Source organism: Branchiostoma floridae, chromosome 7, assembly GCF_000003815.2.
Source record: "Branchiostoma floridae strain S238N-H82 chromosome 7, Bfl_VNyyK, whole genome shotgun sequence".
NCBI lineage: Eukaryota > Metazoa > Chordata > Leptocardii > Amphioxiformes > Branchiostomatidae > Branchiostoma > Branchiostoma floridae.
In genome coordinates this window covers 2,886,354-2,913,939 of record NC_049985.1, presented here as the reverse complement: position 1 = coordinate 2,913,939, position 27,586 = coordinate 2,886,354, and the positions used below count along the sequence as shown (strand labels likewise).

General features: G+C 39.1%; 1 protein-coding gene across 1 annotated transcript in view; it reads right to left on the bottom strand.

Annotated features, from left to right (window-relative positions):
- Nucleotides 1-22,356: 22,356 nt before the first annotated feature.
- Nucleotides 22,357-27,586, bottom strand: part of LOC118418927 (ATP-dependent (S)-NAD(P)H-hydrate dehydratase-like) — a 120,982-nt gene continuing 115,752 nt past the window's right edge. The window contains exon 9 of the mRNA XM_035825070.1: nucleotides 22,357-22,717. Within this exon, the coding sequence (XP_035680963.1) occupies nucleotides 22,522-22,717 (196 nt within the window). The 3' untranslated portion in view covers nucleotides 22,357-22,521. The remainder of the gene's footprint in view (nucleotides 22,718-27,586) is intronic.

Genomic DNA, 27,586 nt, shown 5'->3' with positions numbered 1-27,586 from the left:
TAGTCTTTTCTTCTACCTCCCCGACCGAAGTCCCATTTTTACAGCTAGATGAAGTGTAATGTAAAGTGCATTTCCCAAGGGCACGGCGTCTGGGGCACGGTGGGTATCAAACTCAGGACTTAAAGGTTCTGAACCGAACGCTCTACCAGTTACGCCACACAATACACCACAGTCTTTTTCATAGCGCATTAACTTTTGACAGAACTTTCTGAACTGTCCTACCTTCTGTGTACAATTATCAACTCTAAATTTTTCTTCCATTCTGACTGTCAAACCCACATACTGTATTTTTATTCGTTATGCACCTTTTACGAGTAGTTTTCAACTTCATTTTCTATGATGATGCTAATATTAGTGGATTGTTAGAGCTTATTACCATGGCATTGTGTACCTTTTTGTATAGCTAAAAACTTTGCCTTCTGTTGCAAAAGTCAGTGTGGATTTTGTGTTCAGCACCATGGACAGAGGCAATGGTATCAAAGTCACCAATAATTCAGCACCAAGGACAGGCATGGTTCCAGTTCACCAGAAACTGCAATCCAAACTTACCTCATAGAAAAAGATATTCTTTTGCTGGTATCGAATACCAGAGCACAGCACAAAACACCAGGGGTGCTAACTATTATCAATAATAACGCAAACTTCATTGCTTTGTTTCTCATCAATTTTCAATCTACCAAGAGGTGTGTCAATGAAGGATACACATCCAGGTAATAAGATACCCCATACGGTGTAACTGACGAAAGATACCGGATGGCTGTCTGAATTGTCTGACCATTTCCAAAATCATATCTAAATCAGCCTTTCAACTCAGAGAGATGCCAGGACTCAAGGTTGACACTCTATTGTCTGAGTGAGTAGCTGCTTTTTTACCTACCAAGAGGTGATTCTAGAATAAACAAACATTACTTTTGAAATTTCTCTGAAAAAATTTTTATATTAATCTCCCCACAGAGTAGAGAAACTTTTCAATACAAGTCAAAAGCCTTGAAGATCAGGTTTAACATCCTTGCAGATCTAGGAATTTCATCATCAAATGAGGGGGAAAGCACAACATTCTAATTCTTGACTAATCGTTATTACGATGACTCACTTTAAAAGCTGGCAAGACTCCCCAAGGCCTGGTGCCATTACTGTGGAAACATCCCACAGGTCTCAACTTAAGTGGCTTTTTACCTGCATGTATGCAGGTATGGTTTTGATGCTGGTGGGAACTTTTCGGTAGCCGGGGATGTAGGGCGCTGTATCTCGTGAACGGATGGTGCGAGCACGACGATTTTTGGTACGTGGGTTGGGGGTGGTAGCCTAACACTCAGGTTTGATTTTGGGCCTCCTGGCGTTTGAACTTGACATTGTAGGTGGCATTTTTGGTGTTTTGGGGGCACTTTTGGCGCTGTGTGTCCGGAACGATACGCGCGATTGCGACGATTTTTGGTGCATGGGTGGGGGGTTGTTGCCTGTTGCCTAGAATTGACTTTGGGCCTTGTCGCGTTTGAACTTGACCCGGCAGGTCGAATTTTGTGTCCGGGAGGGGTGTTTCCGGAGTTATATCTTCTGAACGACTGGTGCTGGCGCGATGATATTTGGCACATGTGTCGGCGGTGGCTGAATAATGCTCAATTTTGATTTTGGCGCCCTTGGTGCTTGAACTTGACATTTTAGGTTACCTTTTGTGCGGGCACGGGGCGTGCGCTGTATCTCCGGAACGCAAGGTGCCATTGTGTTGCCATTTGGTACGTGAGTTGTTTGTGGTGTCCTGGTGGTCAGGTTTGATTTTGGGCCTCCTAGTGCTTGAACTTGATACTGTATAGGTTGACCCTGTTTTAGTGTGGTTGGGGCATCCTCCCAATATCTGCTTGGTTTTAAAAACAGATTATGGTTGGGTGTAGAACCATCATCTGGCCTGGGCTACCTTCAATGTATCAGGTTACTTAGTGGCACTGACAGTTTGCCAGATGACGGGAGTGTGCCAGATTATATATCTGTTGGTCAGGTATAATTGGAGTTTGCTTATTACTCTTTGTGGTGTTTCTAGAGCTGTATAGTACTGAGTTTTAAGTTCCGGTACAAGTTCCTTTACCCTGTTGGCAATCATGGTTGAACTTGAACTTAAACAGAAGAAGATGCAATTTTCTAATGTGGAGGAGAACTGTCTATAGAGTGTGGGCATAAGAGAAAGGTATGTGTATGATTTGTCCTGTGTTTCTTTTTGTTTCTTTGGTAATGCCATTTCCATACTGTATACAGGTAATTTGTTGTTTTGGGCTAGTCATATTCGCTTGGTTTTTGGGCCTGCTTAATCTATGGTACAGGCAGGGTTAAGTGGTGGAGGCTTAGCTTTGTTCTGTTTTAAATTCAGTATCGTTTGTTGCATTTTGTCGCGGCAAATATATGATGAAATTCCCCTTCTAAGCAACTGCTCATTGGTTTGCGGGGATGTTTGCTGGGTGTTTGCTTTGACTACAACAGCTTCTGAACTTTTCAAAGCTTCCATTGCCAGCAGCTTGCCATCTATAAATGGGATTGACAAGGACATTTTTCATAGTAAATTATGCTGTTAAATTTGGCTTAGATACTACAGGAGATTTAGGTTTGGGTTGGATGGATTGAATGAAAATATCATACCACCCTGGGGACTAACTGTTGCTGCTGCATGGGGGCTACCACTATTCATGTTGTCTAATGTCTATGGAACTACAGATAAAAGTATCATTGGTCAAATTATGCGAGTAACATTCCGATGTCAAGTGAATAACACCCCAGAAATAAATCTTTAATGAATATCATTGGAAGAACACAAACCAAGGAGACTTAGCAGCTGCATTAGGTCAGTACATTGAAATAGGAAGATATTAGTATATCATGTGACAGAGTAACTACATGTGCATGGGCCATCTGAGACAAAAAAAGGTAGCGTCTCAACAACTTCAAAGTACTGTGGTTGGTTACATACTTAAGAAATCCAAAATAAGTAATGTTCATCCCTGTCCAAACTTACAAATTCAGAAAATGGAATTTCAGAGTCAGACTTTTGCATGGTGCACAACCAACACAGTAAAAAGCTCATTTTTCCAACCACGTACCACAGACAAAAAGGCAAAAATACACAATAGGTCTACAGAAACCCAATACATTTCATGCAGGCCTGAGGTCTACGAACTCTTGTTAGGGTGGTAAGAATGTAAATGTAAGGTTTTAAGTACATTTCTCAGTCCTACTGACTCAATGTATTCAGCCAGTTGCTATATTAGAACACTCTTAAGTCCCATTATGATTGTGTTGCAATTAGTGGGATGTTGCCACAGGTTGTTAGCTAAGTAACATCAATTTTGATAGCTACCATTAGACTACCATGTAAAAAAAATACAAGTTATCAAGGCCATTTGAAGAATACCTTGAACACCTTGCTATCTGAAGTGTGCATACCTCAGGGTTACGGATGCCGAATCTCTTAAATTCAAATTTTTTGAAAAATTGTGGCTGTCACAATGTGCTGACATTGTGTTCCTATTGCAACACATGCATTTTAACCAGTTGCTATATGATATCAAACATTTTACACTCTTAAATGTCATTGTGTTTGCAATAATGCACAGGCAGGTAAATAGGTAATGGTCCAACAAATATTGCAATCAGTTTCAGTTTCACTATGCTATTTTACCGAAAGGCTACTCTAAGTTATCCCGTTTATTTATTTAGAGGGAAAAAAAAAGGAGGTGGGGAGAAAAATATGCAAAAATTCTAATTTGCATTTTATCGTTTTATAAAAATCTAAAATCCAAAAACCAACAAATAAAATTGTTGTGGCCGAATGATTCATGAACTTTTAAACATAAAATGCACTTCTATATATAATCACACCATGAATATACAGGTGGCAATCTCCTGCTATGTTGTAAGAATACAGACGATCCATCAGAAAGTTTTGTGTAATCCTGACAGATGGTTAACTGTCAGCATCAATATTCTCTTCCCATTCATTTTCTAATTTAACTCCAGAACACATTTCAGCCCCCACCTACTCAAACTCCCTGCTAAATTGGAACAATTATGGAAATATTTCAACACCCACTTGCTTGACTACACTGCTAACTTTGCACAGTTCATGCACATTATTATCCTTATTGCATTTGCCATTTTTCATTTCATTATAGCATATCTTAATACACAATTTCTTGACTTCACAGCAAAATTTGAACAGTATCACTTTGTCTCAATCGTTAAAGCATCATTATCATAAATTTGCATATTATGATAATACTAATAATATTGCAAATTTAACTTTGTACATCAACAAGTTGGACTGTTAATATCAAACATATTTCAACACTTATTAACTTGACGACACAGCCAACATTACCTTTTCACCTTTACCATCTTTTACTCTTATATCTCACATATTTTGTCTGCGCTGCAAAATCTAGACAATTACATCAACATTTTCAACCTGAATTGTCTCCCTGTGGATGAAATTAGCCACATTTTTTTGTCAGATTTCATACCATTATATCAAACATATTTGAACACCTATTACCTTGACTACACAGCCATATGTGAGTAAAATACACATGTACTTCAAACCCTGAGCCTTTTGACCTTTACTGTCCTTTTCTCTTATATCTCACAAATTCTGTCTGCACCGCAATATTTAGAAAATTACATCAAAATTTTCAACACTGATGCGCCTCCCGATGGATCAAATTAGCTGAATTCTTAGATGAAATTACCCAATCATCTGACAAAACAGACTGTAACAAACACGGGACCGCAAAGCTCAAAGGTAATAATCTGACATAATTAAAACAACTTCTACACTAATGATGTAAAACTAATTAGTAAACAAGGTCAAAGGCATAATTCAATAAATCTACCTAGCGGTGCTATGTACTGTAAATGCATATAAGTTTGCGGGGATTTACTTTTGCGATAGTGGGAAAATGGAGTTTTTTTTTTTTTTAAGATCGCGGTAGGGCTATAGATCGTAGTAAAAAACTATAATGGCATAATGTTTGCAGTGGTTTTAAGTTCTCAGTTAAGTGGCCACCATGAAAACTGCCAACATAAAACCACCGCAAACATTTCTGCATTTACAGTATCGTAATAAGCTTTAAATCTTGCATACTTTTTAGACACAATTAGCTCATTATTGGGCAGAGCAGGTGTAACACACACATGGGACAATAAGCCACAAAGGAAATCATGCAACTTGATTAAAACAAATGTTTCACCAATCATGGAAACATAATGAGCAAACAAGGCCACAGGCTGACTTCATTACATCTACGAGAGTACCTGGTACGTACTATAACAATCTTTGAAAGTGACAAACTTTGTAGACACCATTTGCTGATTATCAAAGAAGCAGGTGAAATAAACAAGAAGCTCACAGGTAATAAGCTTACTTGATTAAAATAACAGCAATAATAGAAAACTAATGAGTAAAAGAAACCACATACCTGACCTTGATAAATATATCTGCTGTTTACTAGTATAAGTTTTCAAGCTGTTTTTCTTTGCGGACTATTAAACATAAAAGGTGCGACAAACACCTAACCATAAACCACAAAGGAAATCATGCGACTTAATTAAAACAACTGCTGATACAGCAATCATGGAAAGATAATGAGCAGTAAACAAGCCCGCAGGTACACGTTATTGCATCTACCAGTACCTGCTACGTACTGTAACAAGCTTTGAAGCCGTGGGGCATTTTAGATTAGCTGATTATTAAAAAGAACAGCTTCCACATAGTAATAAGATCAAAGGTAATAAGACTTTTTGATTAAAATACCGATAATAATAATCATAAAAAAACTGCTCACATTTTAACATTTATCAAGTGTACTTGGTACATTAGTTTCACTCTTCTACTTTTTGATTATGACAATAGATTACAATCATTTAATTGCTATACCCGAATGACATCCCAATGGTATTTGAGTACAAAATTTGCAGTTCTGCTGCAAGAAATCAAGTTATCATATCAAATTTCTCATATCAGAAGCCAAATTTAATCTAAGATTGGATCATAATACAATTCTATTTAACTGAAATCATACCTGTCCCTGGTGCTGAATTCTTTGTAACGTTGATACCGCTGCCTCTGTCCATGGTGCTGAACACATTAGCTATTTTGTTTTTGTTTGTTTGTTTTGCACACCCGGTAAACCACCTCAAGCCGTAACACACCAGGTTCGTACTGAACAGTACAAGCTGCACATCTGGATAGATTTATTTAATCCACTCACACTGGGAAGGTCCCCTACTCTTTTTGTGCAGTGGCTTCTTTAACGTGCTGAAGGTGTGACTCTCGTCAAACACAGGACCTCCATTCAATGTCCTATCTAAGGGACGCCCCTAACTGAAGCTAGGTACTCATTTTCACCTGAGTGAAGTGAGGAAAGTCGTGTGAAGTGCCTTTCCCAAAGGCACAAGATCGGTGACACATCAATGGATTCGAACCCAGAACTTCTGGGTTGTGAATCGAAAACCCTGCCAATTGTGCCACACGACCCCACTATTACTGAGATACATTTCCCTTTCCATACACAACCCAATCCATCAGAAAGTTTGGCATTACTCTGATAAATGAGACACTGTCAGCATCACTTTTTCTATTTCCATGTGTTTCCTTTGCCTGTATTAAAAATAACATATCCCCTACTTGTTTGACACACCCACTGTTCCTCTTGTGAATTGGATGCCTGAAGAGTGTTCGTCATTAAGACAAAGATTTGATTGGGAAATATGAGCTGGTGACATGATCCTAATTCCTGTACATGTATAATGACGAAGTTACATAGTGATAGGATTGAGATTGCGATCTAGCAAAATCGGCAATTCACCTGTAGAGATAATGATCAGAGTCTCTGTTGACAGAGATTCAAATCAAAACCAGATACATTTTGAACCATCACAGCATTTGTGTCAAACCTGAGCTGGAATACAGGTCCGTACGGGTGTTCCTGACCATTCCGCATGTTTAGGTATGGCCTGATCTCTGTTGTTTTGCGTAGGCTTGCCTTCAAACGACTGGAATACAATTTGTGTGTGTCACTGTCAAAAATTTGAAAACCAAACTGTGATGTTGAAATTTTTGTACAAAGACACCAAATGTGTGCACGTGTGCACAGACAATGTCTTTAGAGCATAACATGTATCAAAAAATGATAAGGAATCCTTTACAAATCCATCATAAGCCCCACTTGACTCACATCATGGCCCAGCTTGGGCAACTATTACAAATCATGGCAACCTTTCCATTCTAACATCATGAGCAAAACTGAATAACTAGTCAGATGTGGCTTAAGCAAATGGTGCAGACTTGATAAACAAAAGCCCTCAAAACTAAGAAATCTTCTTAAATTAGAAATGATACGCTATCCCCCTTAGCAGTCTGTTTCTGTGTATTTCCTGGTATCATATTAACCATATCAAACCTCCCACTTGTTTGACGTAACCACCCTTCATTTAGTGCACTGGATCCCCAAAGAGTTTTGTCATTAAGTCAAAAATTTAATGGGGAAATATGGGCTGGGGATATGAGACTTGCTGGAGTTGATTCTCGAGGGATGACATAATTAGTTTGGTAGAATTCTGCCTTGATACGAGATAATAATGGTTTTATTTATAGCTAAATCGAAGTTCAAGGCTATTCATAACTGGAGTTCAAGATTGTGCCTAACTGGAAGGAGTTTGTGCTGTAAGTTTGGGCTATTCTGGGAGCAAGGTTACTGGAAATTGCTTCCTGGAAGAGGAACTGAACTGAATTTGATTTCTGATCCTTTGAACCCCAAATGCATTTCACCTTTAGTAGAGCATTCCTTTTCGGTAAGCAAGGTCAGATTGCAGTATGTTGTAATAACTATTGAAAATGTTGTGTTCAGTACCATGGACAGGGACATTGAATTCAGCACAAGGGACAAGTATCACAAACCAATCTTACCTCTAAAAGCATAATCTTTTGTTAGTGATTACAGAAGTTTGGGCCACTCAAGCAAGGTTACTAGTAAATATTTTCTGGAAGCAAAAAAGCAACTGAATTTGACTTCTGATCCTTTGAATGAGAAATGCTTTACATTTTTGGTAGATCACTCCTTTTCTGTAGACAAGGGCAAAATATATTATATGTATATTGTAGTAATCAGTGTGAATTTTGTGTTTAGCACCATGGTCAGGGACGGTGGTATGAAGTGACAAAGAATTCAGCACCAGGGACAGGCATGGTTCAAGTTTCTTAGATCATTCCTTTCTGGTAGGCAAGGGCAAATTAGCATTACCAAATTGCAGTTTATTGTAGTAATGAGTGTGAATTTTTTGTTTAGCACCATGGACAGTGGTATCAAATTTACCATTTACCAAGAATTCAGCACCAGTGACAGGCATAGTTTGAACCTAACAGAAATGTATCATCGTCCAATTTTAGCTTACTTTTAAAATGTTCTGCTTTGTTAGTGATGCAGAGTTGACTACTTTAACAATTTTACTAGTTTCCAGAAGAGAAAAGCTACTGAATTAAATTTTGACCCTATAGACCTCTCTTTTTGTTTGCTATTGCTGAACTTCTGCTTATTCATCTTCTTTTTCTCTAACTCTTGTTCTGGTGTCAGGTTGGGTCAGAGATCGCCGTCCCTAAAATCAGGTTTGCGAAACATTGAAGATAACTCCCTGCGACTTCCTTCATCTGTTAAAGCCCGGAGGCATTTCCTTTCTACCGTGAAGCCATACGGAGAAGCAGATCCAATGACACAGCTCTTCATAGCCAAGATCATTGGATTATTGGCAATTTGACACCCAGGCCAAGACCTGTCTGTCTGAATCGGTGCAGTTTTATGGAGCACTGTCCCACTTCCATTTGTAATGAGCTCTATCTGCTCTTTTCCTACTGACCTGGTTTCCACTGCGAGGTGATGTGATATGATATAAGAGAGATCAGAATACGTAATGAAGCAATGTCACTCTGCTGGGTACTCAAGGGCTACCACAATAAAAGATGGGGCTTCTCAATAATGTCTTGAACACCTGAATATCTGATGTACATGTACATAAAGATTACCGATGTTGCAGTTACTGTAGTACATCCCTTAAATTTGCCAGTTTCTTGAAGATGTGATAGTTTTGAGGAAAATTGGAAGAAATATGAGTTATCCCATATCATCTGAGGTACAAGTTGGATCAACCTTCAGCCAAAGACACAGTGGGATTGTAGTGCCAAATGCAAACATGTGTTATAAGGATAGAACTTGGGTGATGATGTGTTTTAGAACAGAATATATATATATATAATACATACTGAAGAATCTCATGATAATCATCTGAAAGTGTTCCTTTCCCCTTCACCTTGCACTTGTACCAAACAAGGTCTACCTACTGACCCTTGCTGCCCTCACATCTACATTTCCAGATCATTCCCCACCAGACCTATCTCAGTCTGGTGGTCTCCAGGCGGCTCTTTGACCATAAACCCTCAATTTCTTGGGGACTTAGGCCGGAGGGTCCATCGGTCCAGACCATTGGTCGATGACCTCTGCGATGTTCCGGCCAAAGAACTCCTGATTAACTTCTAAAGGTTACCGTACGTGATTTGTATGGACGGCATCTGGCCACACACAGCCACGGTCATTAGTGTTTTGGCCAGCGAGTACCATTTTGTAGCATCTAACTGCACTTTCTAATAGAAGCTGCGATTGCTGAGCAACTACTAAAGAACCAAACATTGGACAGATTGCACAATGAATTTCATAGATAAAGAACAAATATTTTTTATGTTTTGTGTGTTCTGGTGTCTTCCAAATCATACTTTCTGCATTGTGTATCATATTAAAATTATGAAACCATGGGTCACACAAATCCAATATTGGTCCCTGAACAGTCGCTCAGCGGTCTTTATGTGCTGGAGAGGGAAAAAAAGTACAAAAAGTTGTAGCTGTTAAAGTGCAGCTTTGAATGTGGTGTGCTTACAATATGATGGTGCAAGCTTTGGGATAGCATCAACTCTCAAATGAACAGCTACACTTGCGGAATTGGACAACCCAGCAAGACTTTGGGAGAGAAAAGCATTGCTGGAAAAAACGATCTGTGGCTTCAAGTTCAACAGTCATCCAAGTAGGGCAGACTTAAAATGAATTCATAGAGAAAGATTTGGGAGAGAATCATCTCTCAAAGGAACAGCTATTTTGACATCCAGATAAATGACTAAGCAAGGCTTTAGGGAGAAAAGAATTCTATTATAAAAAAATCTGTGGTTTCAGGTTTAACGAGGCAGCCAGCTATGGCAGACCTGGCAATTTGATGATGTGCCAGATTTGGGAACAATCAACTTTCAAAGGAACAGTAACATTTGTGCACTTTGACTTGCCAATAAACAGTTAAGCTAGACTTTGTGAGAGAAAAGACTTTTGGAAAACCATCTGTGACTTCAAGCTCAACAGGCCAGAATTTTATGGTGTATGAGATTTTGGGAACAATCAACTCTCAAAGGAATGGCTATATTTGTGAACTTTGGTGGTCCGATGGATGTCAAGCATGGTTTTGGGTAAGAGCAGAATTCTGGAAAAACAATTTGCAGCTTCAAGTTCAATCAGCTGCTGTGATGCTGGGAAATCCTGGTGCTCACAGGATGCTCACAAATAAATCTGTTTTTAGCGGCTGATATTTCAGGATGCAGACCACCTTCCAGAGTACCAATACAAAGTTTGCAGCCAAAGTTTAAGTTGCATGTAAAAAAGTTACAAGCTTTCAGTTTTGCTGACCCAAGATTTGGTACAGAGTAGCAGATTACAACATGACGCATTTGCTGCAACTTTATTTACAGCTGCTGATTGCTGTTAAAAATGTATAGCCGGCTCCCCTGTCGACTGTTTATTCCATCCATACAAAATTGTGTATTTCTGCTTGGTTATTTTGTAGAGTATGTATAGTACTCATTTCAGATGCTCTTGAAAACATCTCTGATTTTGTCCCACCAGATATAATTATCATCGAAGCAGTGTAATCTTTGCATGGGTCTTCCAAAGACAATTTGATTGAACTGCAGGTAAGAATAGCATCATTGGCAATTCTGCATATATTTTAGAATAAATACCTTGCAATCTGCCACACATACAATTAAGGTGACCTCTAACATAAACTTTAGTAAGATTGGTTTATTGAGTAGTTACTTAAAATACACAAAGCGTTGCAGTCAATCATGATTGTGTGAATTGTGCTTGTGTTTACAAAATTCTCTAAATAACAAGAATTGTTTAAAATGTGTACGTATTACATGATTGATGAAAACTTACATATGTACAGAATGAATTTGTGTGATCAGACATTGAGATCAACTTCATGTTTTATCACTGTTTATAATGGGACAGAATTGCTTCAAAATTCTAATCGAACTCTTTTATGCACGGATTAGTTTGTGTAACTCCTGTCATTGACTGTATCATTGCAAATTCTGTCTGACATCCCCCCAAGGCAGTTCACCAACATGAGCAAAGGCCGCCAAAGTTTCAACTGTTCTGGGGGATTTTTCAATATTCTATGCTCAGAAGAGATTAGCTAAGTAATTGTATCACGTCTTTGTTAATTACCCTAAGTCCCTTCCTGCACAGCTAATGCAGAAGAAAGCACCCGTGAGCGTGGCAAGTGTGCGATAAGACGTATCCTTAACGTGTGTTAAAAACCTTAAGCTCTCGGTTCACCACCGGTCCCTTATCGTCTACACAGGCATTACTGAAGTCTTTACTGAGGTAAACCCCAAGGTTGCAGTAATGTAATTTCTTGGTTGTTGGATTTTTAAGAAGGAATGCTGAACTTGAAAATGAACGTGAAAACAGACTTTCTTGAGGGAAAGTCCATATCTAGTTGGTAGACATATTTACAGAGAATGAATATCAACAGATGCAAGGTCTTCTGCTCCTTGTCAGTTTTCAAATTGAGTTTTCTTTCAAAAGTGATAATGTCTCGTTCCAAAATCATTTTTAAGAAGGCATGCTGAACTAGAAAATGAATGTGAAAATGGACTGTCTTGAGGGAAAGTACATATCTAGTTGGTACAACTATGTTTGGTTCCTGCTATATGAAATTCGTAATTTGTGGAATTTACAGGTTGATGCCAGTTTTTTCTACCACTCTGTCTGTTTCCAAATTGTGTTTGATTCTTTACTTTATAATGCTGCTATGTGCCTAAATTCCGTCAGCTTCTTACCACAGAATTTGTTCCAAATACAAAGTGAATTCAACAACTGCGAAATGGTCCATTGCACCCACCTATCTTGTTCTAAGTTTGCAGTGTTTATGAGAGTTCTATTCTACTACATTGTTATTCTTGGCCATAAAAGGAGTTAACGCTGGTTCACCTTTATCCGAGGGTAACCTATATTCGTTGTTTGTACCAAAAACGTTTTTAGGGATATAGAGTAGACGGACGGTCGTTTAAAATCGAAACATTTTGAAAATATGGCAAATCTGAAACCACTGAAAGCAGACTTAATACTCCTAAATGTGCTGTTTTTAAAGGCAATGGATATAGGTTACCACACGAATAAAGGTGAATCAGCGTTACATCCTGTAAAAGAAATTCCATATAGCATAAACTGCATAAATCTTAGCCATTATTGAACAGAGATGCTGGGCGTTATAAACTTCCTGGCTTAATTGACCAATTGCTGACGACACATACCCGGAAGATGTTGATAAAATCACGCTTCCATCACTCTTGCAAGTTTATGATCTTAAGTGATTGGTCATCAGTATTGATCCTGAAGAAGGCAACAGCGGTCATTGAAAATTTGATCCGTGTGTACCTTTGAAATGGAAGAAAGTTTAGCATTGTACTATGATTACTTATCAACACAGATGAGCTTCCATGATAACATAAATCTTAATGTTGTACTTCTAATTGTGTAACAGTAGCTGTTACAGTGAGCTATTGCCTAATCCTATACATACAACAGGGATTTAGAAACATCCTCCTTGTAACTTTTAGGAGATGTGCTAGAATAAATCAAGATTCTATTTTTGTCAAGGGGTGTTACATGCAACACTCCAGCTAGTTCAGCAATATTTCTCCACAAATTTTTATGAATTGAGCAACTGCAAAAAGAGCCTATAACACCCTGTTATCTTGTTATCCTTGACAATGATATCAGAGGGTCAAATACTGCCTTGTTGCTGGCCTAGTTACTGAAATAATTGCATCCTGTACAAGAAAATATGGATGTTTCCATTACACAAACTAAATTGAATCAATCTTAATTTTGTGTTCATAATTGTGAAATAGTTGCTGATGAAATGAGCAATTGCCTAATCCTATAAATACAACAGGGATTTAGAAATATCATCCATACAACTGTTAGGAAGTTTACTAGAATAAATCAAACTTCTATTTTTGTCAAGGGATGTTACATACAAAAATCCTGTTACTCCAGCAATATCTCTCTATCAAATGTTCACAAATGGAGCAACATCACACAAACAAAATTGAATCAATCTTAATTTTGTGTTCATAATTGTGAAATAGTGAGAAATTGCCCTAATCCTATGACTGCAACAGGGATTTACAAAATATCATCCATACATCTGTTAGGGAATCTGCAAGAATACATCATAATTTCTATTTTTGTCAAGGGACGTAACCTGCCAAATCTTGCAATAGCTACTCCAGTATCTCACTGCAGAGTTTAGCAAAATAAGAAGTGAATAAAAGAACTGTCAAACACCCTGCTATCTTGTTGTCCTTGATAAAGAGATAAGAGGGTCAAATACTGCATTGTTGCTGGCCTTGGTGCTGAAATAATTGCATCCTGTACAAGAAAATATGGGTAGACGTTACATGTTTCCATTATAAACTAAATTGAATCAATCTTAATTTTGCGTTTATAATTGTGTAATAGTTCCTGTTAAAGTGAGCAATTGCCTAATGCTATAAATACAGCAGGGATTTAGAAACATCATCCTTACATCTGTAACGAGACATGCTAGAATAAAATGTCAAAATCCCAGCAATATCTCACCACAGAGTATTCACAAATGGAGCAACTGCAAAAAGAGCCTATAACACCCATTCTCCTACTCAAAGGCGAAACAGAGTCGTCAGAGGGACTCCATCTGTTTTCACCTCTGCTTGCCTGAGGTTAATATATGGGTACCGGGGGCGTCGCCACAAACCAGCTGCCAGCCAATCAGAGAACAGGCGATGAGAGAGCTTTCAACAGGAAAAAGCTGTCCCGCAATGGCCGCTGGGAAGCTATCAGCCAATCATGTTACGTATTACCATGGCTTTGTTTGCTCACCATGCAGATGCCCGATCCCCAACGGCTGACTGCCCATATAAGGGTAAGCTCATTAATATTCATAAGCAAGGCACCCCTAATAACCGAATAGTGTGGCTGAGTTGTCAGGGGTGATATCATAGGCTTTGCCATGATTGTCAACCCTGAGTGTGAGGATGATAACACCCTGTTATCTTGTTACCCTTGACTTGATATCAGAGGGTCAAAGTCTGCTATGTTGCTGGCCGTGGTACTGAAATAATTGCGTCCTATACAAAAATATGGGTGGAAGTTTCCATTATCAACTAAATTGAATCAATCTTAATTTTGTGTTCATAATTGTGAAATAGTTACTGTTAAAGTGAGCAATTGCCCTAATCCTATGAATGCAACAGGGATTTATAAATATCATCCTTACATCTGTTAGTGAATCTGCTAGAATACATCATAATTTCTATTTTTGTCAAGGGAGGTAACAAGTCAAATCCTGCTACTCCAGTAATATCTCACCACAAAGTTTTAACAAAATATGAAATGAACAAAAGAACTGTCAAACACCCTGCTATTTTGTTGTCCTTGATAAAGAGATAAGAGAGTCAAATACTGCATTGTTGCTGGCCTTGGCGCTGAAATAATTGCATCCTGTACAAGAAAATATGCATAGATACTTCCATTATAAACTAAATTGAATTAATCTTAATTTCGTGTTTATAATTGTGTAATAGTTGCTGATGAAGTGAGCAATTGTCCTAATCCTATGAATGCAACAGGGATTTACAAATATCATCCTTACATCTGTTATGGAATTTACTAGAATACATCATGATTTCTGTCTTTGTCAATGGATGTAACATGTCAAATCTGGCTACTCCAGTAATATCTCACCATAGAGTGTTAACAATATATGAAGTGAATAAAAAACTGTAAAACACCCTGCTATCTTGCTGTTTTTGGTAATGACATAAGAAAGTTAAGTACTGCATGCTGCTAGCCTTTGTGCTGAAATAACTGCATCATGTAATAGAGAAAATGACTGAATACTTCAACGTGGGATGAATGAAATCAGTCTTAATTTTGAAACTCTAATTGTGTAACAGTTGCTGAAATAAGCTATTGCCTAATCATATTAACTCAGTGGGAATTTCCAAATATCATCCATACATCTGTTATGGAATTTACTTTTAATTTGGAATAAATCTATTTTCACCAAGGTACAAACAAGCAAAATCCTGCTATCCCAGCAAAACCTCAGCAAACAATTGATTGGAGCAAATGCAAACAAAAGCCATAACTACTATGTAACTCTTGTTAGTAATATAATATATACTGCTATTTTGCTAGCTTTGGTTCTGAGCTGACTACATCCCATAAGAGAAAGTTTGAGGGGATGTTTGCACATAGAACAGATCAGTCATAATTTGGGGCATCTAACAGTGAGCTATTGCCAAATCCTACAACTACCACAGGAATTTAGAAATACCATCCTTACATTCATTAAGAGATGTGCTAGAATAAATTATGATTCTATTTTTGACTTGGGATGTGACATAACAAATCCTGCTATTCCAGGACTATCTCACAAAAGAGTTTTCACCACACATGGAAGTGGATGGAAGAACTGTAAAACAGCCTTAACACCCTGTTATCTTGTTGTCCTTGACACTGATATCAGAGGGTTAAGTACTACCATGTTGCTGGCCTTGGTGCTGAAATAACTATATCCTGTAGAAGAAAATATGAATAGATGTTTCCATTATAAACTAAATGAAATCAGTCTTAATTTTCGATCTCTAATTGTGTAACAGGTCCTGTTAACGTTACAAAATTGTTCTTGATAATGCAGCTAGGCTTGATGGTGAAACTACTGCATCCTATAGAAAATATGAAAACATTATCCTGTAAAGAGTTTGTTTGCATGTGGCATAGATCAGATCAGTATTGATTTGTATAACTGTTATAATGAGCTATTGGCTAATCTAACAACAATAACAGAATCTAGAACATAATCTGCACAGCTGCTGGAAGGTGTGGTAGAATAAATCATGGTTCTGCTTTTGGCATATGATGCGCCACGCCAAATCCCACTATTCCAGCAATTACTGCAGAAAGGATCACTTGTGCATAAAGTAAAAAGTAGGTTATTAAAGGGAAATTTTGCCAATTTTAAGTTTAAGTGGTGCCCATCTCAGTTTCTGTAGCCCTACACAACTTTGTGCATTCACTACAGTAGATGCTCTATAGAGAGATTTCAAGTACACTGGTAGTTGTCTGTGTGTTAAATTATCGTACTCTTTCCATTTTTTAAGTCTTTGGTGGCATGACTGGGTCCGGGATACTGACTGCAAGGCAAACACTCAACCCACTTGTCCATTGCACTGGTCAAATTTTGCATAAACAATCCCTTAAAACCCTGTTGTTTTCAAGCCTTTATCATTCTATTTATTGCAGATCAAATTGTGGTGCATCTAGCCTTGGTACTGAAATGATTGCTGTAAAATAAAGTGTTGATAAAAAGTTCACAAACTTTGCATTAACAATCCCTTAAATCCCTGTCGTTGTCTAGCCTTTATCATTCTGTCTATTGCAGATCAAATAGTGGTGAAGCTAGCCTTGGTGCTGAAACCATTGCTGTAAAATAAAGTATAGAACTGATAAAAAGTTCATTGTACAGAACAGATAGATGAGAATAAAACTCTGGTTGTATGATTGTATGATTGCTACCAATAAGCCATAATACCAGAACCTAATCCACTGAATATAGGTTTTTAGAACTATGAGCTGCTTTCAAGGAATTTCAGCTGATAGAATCTTGATGTTTGTGATTCATCATTCTGGACAGATGACATCTGTCAGCACTTATCAGTTATACTTTTGCTATCTCTGTTGGTATTCCAATGTAATTTCGCAGGCGAAATTGATTTATGCTTTCCTTCTCAGACCATCGCCTAACTCTTACAGACTGCCCCCGAAGGCGGGAACTTTATCCCCTCGTGTACTTTGCGGCCTCTGATTGGTTGGCCTACGCGTGACCGCCTCGTGATAGGGGCGTGTCTAAGGCGTTTATGCAGGGACAGAACCAACACAAACTGAAGCTCTGCCTCGTGATAGGGGCGTGTCTAAGTAGAAACAGATCAAAGCTTTGCTCTTCTAGTCCAGCATAAATCTGCATTTGTCAGGATCTACTTTTATCACCCTACCAGTATCTATGTCTGTATCTGTATAGCCTGTATTTGTAACTACTCATGAGCTTCTGTATCTGTACATGTAATGCTGGTAAAACCCCACTTCCATGCTACACACTAGCTTTGCAGACATGTGGTGCCGCAGCAGTGGATTACACTACACCGAAAGACCTGTCACACATAACCTTGGTATATGTAGCTGCCAACAGTGCTTAAAGCCATTTGATTAAGATGCTACTATACTGTAGGCAATGGAGTCCAAGCACAGTCATTTAAAATATTTCATAAAAAATGTTGGGGAAACCTTTTTACTGTCATGTTATTCTAGCTTCCTTGCCCCAAGAATCACAACACAACTGTAAAAAGAGTTCTACAATCAACATGCAATATGGCACTTTCTTAGTGCGCATGAGGTCCAGTGTACAGTTCACTGTTGCAGAAACCTTAGCTAATAACTATCTGGAAGTGTTCCAAGGAGGTCTTTGCAGAAAGTAGAGTGCGAGATGGGGGGATTTAACAACTCTGCCCCAAATGTCTTCCTTAAAACCTTCATCATAGCTAAGACACTCTTGGAAAATTTTCAATTACTTGGCTACCACATGCTGCCCTGATGTTTGCTGCAAAATATTCAGAAAAGTTCAACTTGTTCTAGCTTAGCCTGGTATCCAGCTGTATTATCTAACTCCCGTGTCTCTTTTGTCCTCTCCATATTTGTAGAGAGGACAGAAGAGACTAGGGAGCTATAATATGGCTGAATACCAGGCTAGTTCATTTAGAGGAGGGGCATGGATAAAGTTTCATCTTGTGTAAGGAGCAACTGAGTTGCTTGTGTGCATGGTCCTGTGGTTAGCAACCCTGCTTTTGGACCCGAAGGTGTAGCAACACCAATCTATTTCCTAGGTTCCTTTAAGGGGAAAATTCAGCAAGTATAAATTAAAAAAGGGTGTAAGGAGGAAAACCTCAATATGACTGTACTCATGGAATAAAATTAAGACGTGAAACAATGCATTAACCTGGTCCTCAAGCTTTGTTGCTTTACAATTTTTCAGTTGAAGACATTCTTTAAAGATCGGAAAAGAACCAGCAAATCAACATCATGCACCTTGTGAGGTTCACCACCTGTTTTACATACATCTTGAAAGTGTTGCAGTCCATGGGATGGAACGAAGTTCATTATACTTCCGAAAGAGAGTTAACAGAACAACTGCATGCTGGACCTGTACATAGTATTTGTCATTCCTGTAACATTCTAGGCAGTGGATTCACTGTGAGCTAAGCCTGGATAGAGATACATTTCCACTTCAATAACCTGTGTAGGAAGCTTTCCACGCCAAATACCAGCACTAAGCCCTTTTCCTGTAGGGAAAAAGGTTTGGTCTTTCTGGTAAAGACCTTGATCCAGACTTTGCATGTCTGAAGACGCCAGTTTCACTTACTACCAGGTTTGCAGGGTGGAGGCACTACATCAATAAAAGGTACAAAAGTTGCTCCCAGTCTAAGCTTTCTTCCTGTTAGTAAAAGGTCTGGGTCTTTCTGCTTAAGAAACATAGTTCACTTTCTCATTTACTACCAGGCTTGCAAGGTGGAGGGCACTACATCAATAAAGGTACAAAAGTTACTCTAGATTTAAGCTCTCTTTCTGTTGGGAGAAGGTCTGTGACTTTCTGTTTAAGGCCCTGATCTGAGGTGTGTGAAGACAGAAATTTTAATTTCTTGCTTCAACACCAATAAAGGTTCCAAAAGTTACTCTTGGTTTAAGCTCTCTTCCTCCTTCAACACAACTTGGGAGAACGTCTCTGTCTTTCTGCTTAAGACCCAGATCTTAAGATGGTTTATGTTTGAAGACAGAAATTTCACTTTCTTGCTCACACTTAGGCTTGGATGGCTAGAGGGCACAACATCAATAAAAAGTAAGAAAGTTACTCCTAGTCTAAGCTCTCTTCCTGTTGGAGAAATGGCTGGTCTTTTGCTTCAGACATTGATCTTTGACTTTGCATACATCAAGAAACATATCTCACTTTCTTACTTAATGTTAGGCTTGCAAGGTAGAGGGCAGAACATCAATAAGGGCTCAAAAGTTACTCTTTTTAAGCTCTCTTTCTGTTGGGAAAAAGTCTAGGTCCTTCTGCTTAAGGCCCTTATATTAGACGGTTTATGTGAGAAGACAGAAATTTCACTTTCTTGCTTCAACATCAATAAAGGTTCAAAAGTTACTCTCGGTTTAAGCTCTCTTTCTGTTGGGAGAAAGTCTAGGTCCTTCTGCTTAAGGCCCTTATATTAGATGGTTTATGTGAGAAGACAGAAATTCCACTTTCTTGCTTCAACATCAATAAAGTTTGAAAGTTACTCTTCGTTTAAGCTCTTTTCCTGTAGCGAGAACAGCTAGGTCATAAGACCCAGATCTTAGAGTGCATGTTTAAAGAAATGAATTTCACTTTCTTAGTTACAAGAAGACTTGCAGACAAGAGGGTACAACTTCAATATAAAGTGCAAAACTTACTCCTAGTCTAAGCCTACTTTCTAGAGGGACCTTGATCAAAACTTTGGTGGGTTAAGAAGCAAATTTAATTTTCTCACCTACAATAAGGCTTTTAGAGTAGAGAGCACAGCAAAAGTTACTCCTAGTCTAACCGTTGGATTTAAATATCTTTTGTGAGTCTTAAAAGTTGAGGATAACTTGAAAAAAAGAGCCTGATTAACCTATGGCACATTCACGAAGCCATTTGGCTACCAGTTCTCTATTGGTTAGGCCACTCCAAATTTATCTGTTGCTTCTCAGATGTTTTCAGAAAAAAATTGGACCAGGGTCTGGGGTGAAGATTTTTCTTTAATATCACAAAAAAACAACGGCCTGAGGAGTCTAATGGCATGTTTTATATAATGATCTGTTGCTAATGTTCCAAATAAGAGGCATTGTTTTTAGACTGAAATAATGTGTATGTGGCTCTAAATGGTAATATTAACAGGCTTGTGATAGCAAAACCTGTATTATTTTTTCTCTGGACTTTAAAATGGAAAAAAAAATGAACAGGCAAATCCGAAAAGCAACAAATAAAATTGGTGTGGCCTTACAGAGTAAGCTGGCAAGAGAGGGTTAATGACAAAGGACAGGGATAGAGAGGGGACTAAGTGCTTCTTTTCATTTCTTGGGAACAAAGATCAAGCCAGTCAAGGGTGAAATATCAAGGGTCAGCTCCAGTCTTTTACCTGTAAATCTTATTTTACAAGATGCAGAATGAGTAACTCCTGTGGGATAAGGTTTATGGGGCAACAGTTATTGTCTGTACAATATTGGCTACAATCTTAGTGTGATTAAAAGATATGAAAAATGAGTTAACAAACTGTAAAAAAAGACCAAAACTGTTCACCAAGTAACTTTCATACCTTCTACCATGCAGAAAGTACTTTTTGACCTATCTTAGCATGTATAAAGATGTAAAAAAGGTTTAAATATCCCCATTGCTCCAAGAAACAACTTGAAGGTTCTCTCCTCTGATAATTATTACAGATAGTTATTAAAATTGTAGAGGTATGTGTACGGGAACCTTTATACAGGTATACATTGATCAATAAAGTGAGGAAATAAGCACAATATTTACTACTAAATCTGTGACAAAATTTGCAAGATAACTTGGAATTCTGTTCTGAATTTCATCACTATGATGTCAGATTGAAAACTTTATGAACCTTGCCCGTGGCCAACCAAAAAGAAAGTCTAGGGTCGGTTGGATAACACAACATTATGTCATACCTGTGACGCAAAAACGCTTGATACGGGTGTTCCGGACCGGGCCATAATTTCCATATCAGACCGGTTCGAAAGGCGTATCACACAGGCTCCATTCAAATAAATCAAACTGTTTCGAGCGGGCCGAGTGCAGCACCATCCAATGTTCGAATACTTGAATCAGACGTTGGAACATTACTGTTGCAACACTTTTTGTTCGAAGGCACCAAATTTGTTCAACTTCTGGCGCATATCGCATCAAAACAGGGGTTTTCTTAGGAGGGTATGACATAAATAAAATACAACATGGTGTATTCCTCGGTCCCAGCCCTCCCATGGGTCGGATCACCCTCCGGCCTTCGGGCGATCCCACCCGCGGTCGGGCTGATACCTCGGGTGATACGGAATACACCGTGTTCTATATTTATTTTCCTGGTCTGACAAGAATACATCTTTGTTACTGGATATCATCTAAATGTCACAGATCTAATTGCTCTATGTGTTTGACAGTTTGATGAGACCATGGGTACAGTGAAGAACTGTTGTGTGTTCTGTCACGGTTCATGGGGCATTCCTCTTCTTGCTTTTAAGATTTAAGACGTCCTGACCTTCTTTGGCATTACATATGTAAGTCAACCTTCTTGGAATCTCCAAAGGTCTTGTTTTAGCATGTAGTTATTTAAAGTCATAAAGAATTTCCGACATAAACAATATACATGTAGCAGTTTAATCTCAATACAATCTCCACCATAAATCAAATAAAATGTGCTTGTATAGATTTATAAATACACTTCACTAAGTTTTGTTCTATGTTTCTAAAGAATTACACTCTATAAGATGGCAAAAGGCAATAATATGTCTTCAAATATAAAACTTACAACTACAATAGATACCTCTTCATACAGTGATTTTCTTAATGCAATTATCAGGATATCATAACAAAACATCTTTGCAGGATACTTTGTTGATAATCACTTATAGCTGATAAAACAACAAACTTGAACGAAGTTGAACACAGACCAACAAACATGGTTACATCTGTTAGTCTCTGAACGGGAACTTTGGGCGCAGAATCATATAAAAGTTGATGAGAGTTCTATCTGCATAACAATGACGTCACGGCAGCAGTGGATTGTTCATTCCTTAACAAAGACTGGTGCTGTCCAGTCGAAACTTTGGGTGAGTCCAATTTTGTGTTGGATATTACATTTAAATTAGTTCAAGAATTTACGATGGAAGTTTGAAAAACTCTTGGAAAATGGCCGAGGCCAAAGAGATTAGATAAAGGAACAAGGAACAATGTCACATAACGCAACGAACTTGAACTTGAGTAGCAGATAGTTCCTTACATCCGTTACAGTCTCTGTATGGGAGTTCCAGTTCCAGACGTCTCAAACAACTCCTCGAAGACGGGATGAATCTCCGGGATGAGGTCTGACGCGCCCATGGAGCGACCCCACTTGGAGAAGGCTGATCTGCTGCATGTCTTGGTCATGGTGCTGGCACCGTACGCTGCTGCTATACTGGGGCCGTATTCCCTCAACATCTGGCTGTAGAGACCCAAAAACACATGGAAAAGTTTAGTTAAGGGAAGTTAACTGCTTAATTGGAGGCCATATTCCCTCAACAAGCTACTGTAGGGAAAAAAACATATGAAAAAATATGCAGTGTACTTCATGTAGGACAATGTAGGACACATATCCCCTGGATTCCCTCAACAACTGGCTGAAGAAAAAAAAACAGAAAAAGTTTAGTCAAGAAAATTCAACTGTCTTCTGCTGATATTCCCTTATTTTATTGCCTTATTCCTTCGACAACTGGCTGTAGAAACACATTGAAAAAGTTTCCTCCAAGGAAGTTCACTTTTCACTGCTGCTACACTGGGGTCATATTCCTTGATCAAGTTACTGTAAAGATGCAAAAGACATGAAAAAAAGTTTAGTCCAGGGAAGTCAAATGTTGATTAGTACAATATTAGGGCCATACATGCATCAAAAATACTGCAGAAGAGACTTAGACCCCATTCACACTCAGAAAAACTATTCGAATAAAACATGTTATCCGAATAAAACTACCCGATCCGAATAAAACTTAGCAGTATGAACGCTCCCAAATCACTTGGATTTCATCGATTCGAATCCCTCGCGATCCACCTCGGGGAGGTAGATAGAACTCCGGGAAGTGGATAAAACTGCGCCGCGGGGAGTCTCGATTCGTGCGATTCGGCAGTGTGAACGCGCAAGTGGATAGGATTCACTTGAAGTGGATAGGATGCAACTTATCAAAGGTGAGTTTGCTCAATTAGAAGTTTTTCTGCCAGTCCGAGTCTGAAAATGTTCAAAGCACAATGTTGTTCCACCAATCATGGCTTCGCTCCCGCTCCCAGATCGTTCTGTCTGTCGCTCTGGTGGCGTACATCTGAGCTGTACTACAGCTATCCCAATATGCAGAAGATTTTGTCGGTGAAACCTTCTCGAGATCAAAGATCGTCGATTGCGTTCCCTTCTACGACTACAGAACATTCTCCAGAGGAACAACAGCATCAAAAGTTGGTGGATTCCCGCCATTTTGAGCTGTAAGAAATGACGCTACCCTTTGACCTCAACATAATGTTTCATTCAGATAAGACTGAGGGCGCACTAATCGGATTGCCGAAGACGAGTGTGAACGCAATTTTGGATCGGATAGAATTTTTTTTATTCGGATAAATGTTTTATCCGAATCGTTTTTCTGAGTGTGAATGAGGTCATAAACATTGGAAAAGTTCTGTCCACAGAATGCAGCTGGGGGTCCCTTCTTGAAAGTATTGTGGACAACACCCAACACATGTACTGTTCACAAATCTTCATTCATAATGCATTAGAATGTCTTTGTCATGAAAACTACAATTTTCAGATCAAAGTCAGCCAAGTCACTCTGCTACATGTGTACGTTCCTTCAAACAACCTACCCTAATCTTAGACTATCTTTCATGGGGTTATTGGAAGGCAATCCATGGCTCAAGAGTCATTTGGACCCTACCCAACTCAACTTGCACACATCTTTCGACAGACATAAGGCTTTAAAAGAACTTTGCCAGGGCCAAGATAGTGGCTTTTTAATGTCACCTTCATGCCAGCAACCATTCCTTTAGCCTCAGACTAACTATTTTACAAAGTTTTATGCAGCGACAAGTTGGACATCAGCATCCAAGGATACAACTTCAAAGGACAAGATCAATAAAAAGAACCATATCAAAGCCACTCCAGCCTTGTCCTTGTCTACCTTCATTCTAGCCAACATCCCTGAACCTCACTGTTTCATGGCAAAAAAGTTTATTACCTGAGAATAGTTTAAGGACCACATTCTACTCAGCTCTCACCTTTAGGGAAGTTTATAACAAGACCAAAACCACAGGCATCTTAGTTTTCTTCCTTGTCTTTTGATGTATTTCTCAACCTCATGCTTATTACCGGTATGCTCTTTGCTGAAATTATTCAATATCCGAGAGTATTTTGGGCTGGTTCTAACATAACTTTGTAATACATTGGCAGACTTATGGCAGCCTAAAAGAAAGAACTTTGTTCTAAAAAAATTGTCCAAGCCAAAACTACATGCACCTTACATTTCTTCCTGTCTAGTGATCTTTTGACATCCAGCCAACCTAATACTCTTCGCTCATACTCTAATAGTACATTATTCAATATCCGAGAGTGATTTGGGCTCGGTGTTTAATTTGGGCTCGACCCAACACAACTTTGTAATGCTTTTGGCAGACCTGCAGCCTCCAAAAAAAGAACTTTGTTTTAAAAAAGACTGTCCAGCCCAAAACTACTCCAGTCTTTTCGCTGTCTGCCTTCGTTCACATAACCTTCCCTTAACCTTTCCCTCTCCATGTTCATGACCTTTGCGGCCGACGCTCGCTTTCCCCAAGACTTACTCTTTCTCTCATCCAAATTTGATAAGGCCATAATTCAACCAGAGAATACAGAATGGGGCTGGCTTGACTCCCCAGAAGCCCATGGGACCCCGTCTCAAAGGAGCTGTGTAATAGAAGCAATGTAATTATACTAGCCTGCATTACACACCCCGTGTCAGGAGGAATTTCGATCAGCACCGGGGAACCCAGAGAGCTGTCCAAATTCGCAGCTCTGTTTATTAAAGCAATAAAGTATTCATCACCCTGGCTGGTGAGATAAAGGCTGCGCGATGTTTCAAAGTCAAAGGCAATTCGTGCGAGCCGTATTACGCCGTTAGCCGGGTGCGGGAGAGATTCATTTTGCCGGGTGATGAAGTGGAAAAGATACCGTTGCGAGAAAACATGGCACAGCTCATTTCGTCTCCGTCTGCGATTATTTGTTTGATCTGCGACGCTGCGAGGGATTGTTTCCGCGGCGCGGAACACGTTCCCATGGGCGAGCCGTACAGGTATGTGGAGGATTGGAGGATGTCATCGACGGTATGAAAGGTACAAATATATGAGAGATGAGAGTCTCCAACTGGGACCCTTAACTGCTCAACATGTCATGTACCACTAACAAACATGCAGTCCCTTAAATGTATCAGGGACCCGTGGTATGGAAGAAACTCTCCACAGAACATACTAGACAACTACCCACCATTATAAGATAGCTTTTAAAAATGGACTGTATTCGAAATGGTAGTTAGTGTCTAGTTGTCTATAGACCATTTGGAAGTTCTGCTGCAGTACCGTAACAACACGCTAGGGGGCCCAAATTCTAATCGTTTCAAGGTCTCATCAAGACCAATCTACGTACCAAATATCGAGACAATCCATACACACTACAAAAAAAAGTCATGTACATACATATACACACAAACACACACACAAATGCTACCGAAAACATAACCTTCTAGTGAAGGTAATAAGTGAATGTAAAACACAGGTACAAAAATGTTTAAACCAATCCTGTCACAGCTGAGGGGCATACATGCTTCTCTTGTTCCCTGTCAGGTGTATCATAAAAAGTATAACAGGAAGAAGCCTCCAGTAACGCTGCTTCTTTGATTTCCCAAGACAATTCTCCTCAAATGTGTCTCGTTGTCATTACGTTTGGGAGGGAGGATTCTGAGTCTGGAATAGTCAATTTTGATGCTGTGATAGCAGAAGAAACTGCATGTATTAAGTGTATTTAATGTAGCATAGAGGCTTAATGCTGGCAATTCATTGCGCAGCATGACAGCCAAAAGGCTTGAAACAGTGGGATCTTGTACCCTGTGACAACTAGATTGGAATAACACTACGAAATCAAGTCCGGGAGATTTCCCCAGATGACCATATTCTGAGTTACTGTAAATGCAGAAACTTTTGCGGTGGCCGCTTCACTACAAACCATTTTTTCATGGCAGTAAGAGCCTACAATGCATGCATGGTGCTACAGCGAACTTACATGTAAATGTAAATGAAAATGTAAAACCACAGCAAAATGTCCCTTTTCCCGCTACCACGAAATAAAATCTCTGCGAACTTAAAAGCATTTACAGTATACCCAGTACTAGAGTTATCATACATCAAATCTCCAGGCATCTCTAACTGGCGTGCACATATATTGAACAATCCGATATTTCCCATCAAATCTCACCTATACCTGCTTTCCTCCAGATACAAATCTTCGGCGTTACTGGCGCTCAGGCGTGGCAATTATGCCAAATGTCAGAGGTCACCCAAAATAGAGGATCGACCCGCTGAGGTAATGGAAACATGGGCTGTGAAATGACAACATACAGAATGTCTGTTTGTATGATAAGAGTATAGGAGTATGTATGGCCTAGGGGAGTGAATTATTATATATAACTGTTTTAAGAAGCAAGAAGAAGTTGAACTTGTACATACTAGAATGTGTACATACTAGCATATGTAGAGATGATAAGATACCTTTTTGTCAAAACTGTACCTTATCACTAGCCCTACGACCTGTACTTAGCTTGTTTGAGCACAAATAGTACAATAAAGGTCATTCATTCATTCATTATTGTTTTGACATGTCTGTGAGTAGTATATGTGTGTGTGTGCGTGCGTGTACGCATGGGGCAGCTTCTGTATGTCTCGCGTAAAGATACTACGTACGCGAATACCTCTGTGAATGTGTGTACACGAGTTTCAGAATGAGAGAAGAGACTCTGTAGATGTTACATGATATAGAATGTAACCTCTTTACACCTATACTTTAGGTATCGAACTCTCTACTGGGCAAGAGTATGCAATAAAGATCATTGGCATTGTCTTAAACTTACATCTTATACCCCTTCGCGTACAGGAACCCTAACTTACCATACAACCCTGTCCTGCCGACCACGTGTGCACGCTACACAGGCACCCAGCGGTTCATTGACCTGACGATCCGGATGTCCGACAACTCCGTGTGACAGTACATCCGGCCCAGGCGGACATTCTTCTGGACCAAAATGATGCCTGCACT